General features: G+C 43.1%; 1 protein-coding gene across 1 annotated transcript; it reads right to left on the bottom strand.

Moving 5' to 3' along the window:
* Positions 1-400: 400 nt before the first annotated feature.
* Positions 401-1,408, bottom strand: LOC127343020 (uncharacterized). Its single transcript, XM_051369098.2, has one exon. It carries the CDS (start codon positions 1,338-1,340, stop codon positions 429-431), a length of 912 nt encoding a protein of 303 aa, XP_051225058.1. The 5' UTR covers positions 1,341-1,408; the 3' UTR covers positions 401-428.
* Positions 1,409-3,479: the final 2,071 nt, after the last annotated feature.

The raw sequence follows: 3,479 nt of genomic DNA, 5'->3' as shown, positions 1-3,479 counted from the left end.
TTAGTATTTTGTATAATCAAATTTACTTATAAAGCTTCGGATGATGATGTTACTACATACTAATCTATCTCAACCTCTTAAAGCTTTAGTTGTTGCTGATGTACTCTAATGAATTAAGCTGCCCTGATCTTACCATCAAACGTAATTTTAGCTATTTATAGTTGAGCATCGCAGATGAAGCCTTGCCGGACTATATTCTATTGAGAACCAAATGCAGATAGCCTTGATCGTTGCAACTCATAAGCCTTGCCATTAAAAATTTAATTTGCGTACTCCTTTAATGGTACTTCAACTCAACCCAATGTTTGCACCCACTCCGTTATATTCTGATTAGCGTAAGATTGTGGCTTTGATTGAACATCTAAATATGCCCGTAAATGGAACAAGGACAAACACAATATTATGCAGTCAAGAACAATGTTTGCCTTTTATTCCCAAGTTTCGACTAGTAGTGGCCGGGGGTCATACATGTTAGTGCATGCCACTTTATTTTTCACCGTTACATCGATCGGTCCATTGACGAAATAACGATGCTCCATCCATGTAGTACTAGAGCTCTTGTAGTTTTCTAAAAAGCCACTGATGCGGCTGAATGGGACGGTGGAATAGTACAGCGGGACCTGCACATTGCACATTGCTGGCAGGGTTTGCAACGCATACCTCAACTGAGCCTGGAACTGAGCTATCTGCTGAGGTTGGATGAAACCCTGGCCCACCTGTTGTGGCTGAGGCTGGAAGGGTTGTTGTTGTTGTTGCCGCACGATGATGGCGTGCACAATGCTAAATATGGCAGGGTACCGGAGCTGCTTGGGGATCTGCGCTAGCTCCCGGCAACATTGTTGTTGAATCACCTGGCAGCTTCTCTGTTGCAAGATCCACGACCAGAGGATTGACCCTATCGTCACTGGTTTGCACTTCTGCACGAGAAACTCTTGGCACTGGTTCAACTGTTGTTGCGTAATTTGCTGGAAAGGCGGTTGTTGTTGCTGGATCCATGGTTGTTGTGGTTGCGGGAACGACTGTTGGGGTTGCGGAAACGGTTGTTGTGGTTGCGGAAACGGTTGTTGTGGTTGCGGGAATGGTTGTTGGGGTTGCGGGAACGGTTGTTCAGGCTGCGGAAACGGTTGTTGTGGCTGCGGAAACGGTTGTTGTGGCTGTGGAAATGGTTGTTGTGGTTGCGGGAACGGTTGTTGTGGTTGTGGAAATGGTTGTTGAGGTTGTGGAAACGGTTGTTGTGGTTGCGGAAATGGCTGATCTTGGCCTCTAGGATCAAGCTGTACAGTGGCATTGGCCATGGTCGCCACCACGGCAAGGAGGGCAAGGATGAGGAAGATCTTCATGATAGATTTTGTGTTGATTATTGCTTGCTTGGCTTTGATGTTTTTTCTCTAGGTGTGTGAAGGATAGATGATGGAGGAGAATCTTCATGTTGTGGGCCTATTTATAGCTGCTCTAGGATGGTTTATTTTTATCTTTGCATTTGCTTCCCTTAAAGTGCTTGGATGCTTATCTAACTGATCATTTCGCTATGTTGTGTTTGGTAGCACTAAATACAAATGTAGTTTTTGAATTGATCATCAAAGTTGCTTTGCTCTTGCACGTATCATCTGTCACACATGAAAGTTTGATGATTAGCAATGACTCATCTTATTAACTTTACATATCACACACTGATCTAGATATCGTCATTTTCTGGTTGTAATATTCTACATGTTAACCATATTGACATGGTTTGTGTGGAACTAATTTGTAATTTTGTGTGTGTTGTTAAGATTGATCAAACAAGTAACATGCATGCATCATATGTCTCACATGAAAGCGTGATAATTGGCAATGACTCATCTTATTCACTTTACATGCCACACACTGATCTAGATAGCATCATTTTCTGAAACTAAGTTTGTAATGTTCTGATGTTTGATTAAAAAAAAAACTACCAGTGTATCCAAGTGGTTAGACGATCACTTGGGTTAGTGTTTCTTGTTGTGGTGTGCGTAATACACGGACATAGTAGATGACCCGTATAACTAATGGTGTAAGCGTACTCATCGACATACCAATAATGTATATGTCAAACAGTTTACTGTTTGAATCTTGTTCAACTGCACCACTATACACAATATTACGAGTTGTAACCTGCTAAAGGAGAATGAACAAGTACGGAGAGTTGTATTTACTTTTGTTTCATTATGCCTGGAAAGTAAGCCTTTGCTATACGGAATAAACAAGAATACACATCGTAACCCTTAGCTGCTTTTGACAGTTAGAATCTGATCCTGCATTTGTATTCGGGCACTATCTGCTCTGACTACGAATTGAAAGAACTATGATCGCAGTTTCACTACTATCTGTTAGCATCTGCTCAGATTTCACCTCTACTGAGAACATGAACATGTCCTACTGCGATAAGATTGGCTTGTAAGAAGGAGACATCTGAAGATCTTTCAAAAGGACCTGAAGCCCCTGTGTTTGTTAGCAAGTTCACTTATGCTACTGGCTTGAACTTTAACCGACCTGCCTTCACTGTGAATAAGGTTGGACTATTGGTATTCAATGTGTGTCGTCCAGTTTTTTTTCTTTCTTTGGACATATTAAGCATATATAGATTTCCTGATTTATTAGGGATAAAGGGCAACATATCCTATGCATCCGGCTGACCGCCGCATGCCTTGTGTGGTCTCCATCACTGCTGTCGTCGCTGGCCGCCGTGTTGCGCAGTCGCCGCTGGCTACCGCGTTGTGTTTTTCAGCTGTCCGTCGCCGCTGCAACCTGTATTGCATACTCGCTGCCGGCCACTGGACGCTGCGCTGATCTGATCTTCGGCCACCACGCCAATTCATCAATCGCCTGAAGAGGATTTATTGCAAATTACAACAATTTAGTATGCCGGCGGGTGTGGTAATGCTAACTAGTAAGGGTTATCAAGTTATGCGTACGATTTGGATCAGCGGGCTATATATAAGCCGGACGCATGGATACACAAAATAGCCATATGCATAGGATATGTTGCCGGGATAAAGTTGTGCCGGAGCAGCAAATCCTGTTGTAATAAAACAGCGCAGCGTCATCAGATTAGATAGTTGTTAGTCTATTTCGTAGACAGGTTCAGATAGTGTCTGTTAGCAGTTTTCAGTTAGCGTTTAGCTGCTCCAAGCTTCTAACAACTTGGAGTGATTCTTGTGCGTGACACGATATGGTTGTGGGATGGCGCGACCATTGTGGATCGTGGGCTCGTGCCTTTGCTTGTAGTCCAAATAAAAGGAATGAGAATATAACAAAAAAGTCGCAATTTGTGTGCGACGCAAATACTGTCTCCCTCGTTCTATTCTCTGAATTCAGGATCAATTGTAGGGCACCTCCAAATAAGTATGGGATTTCTATTTTCGTGCCCTCAGGCTCATAGTTGTGCTCAGTTTTCCCTAGCCGCTTAGTTTTCCTCAGTTTTTCCCAAGCCCATGTCTGAAACCCTCGCAAGGAGC

This window comes from Lolium perenne, chromosome 3 (genome assembly GCF_019359855.2).
Source record: "Lolium perenne isolate Kyuss_39 chromosome 3, Kyuss_2.0, whole genome shotgun sequence".
Classification (NCBI taxonomy): Eukaryota; Viridiplantae; Streptophyta; class Magnoliopsida; order Poales; family Poaceae; genus Lolium; species Lolium perenne.
Note: the sequence above shows the minus strand (reverse complement) of the source record. Positions and strands in the feature narration are given on the sequence as shown.

Coding starts and splice junctions, on each gene's coding strand:
- LOC127343020 (XM_051369098.2), bottom strand. CDS start 1,340: ATGAAGATCTTCCTCATCCTTGCCCTCCTTGCCGTGGTGGCGACCATG.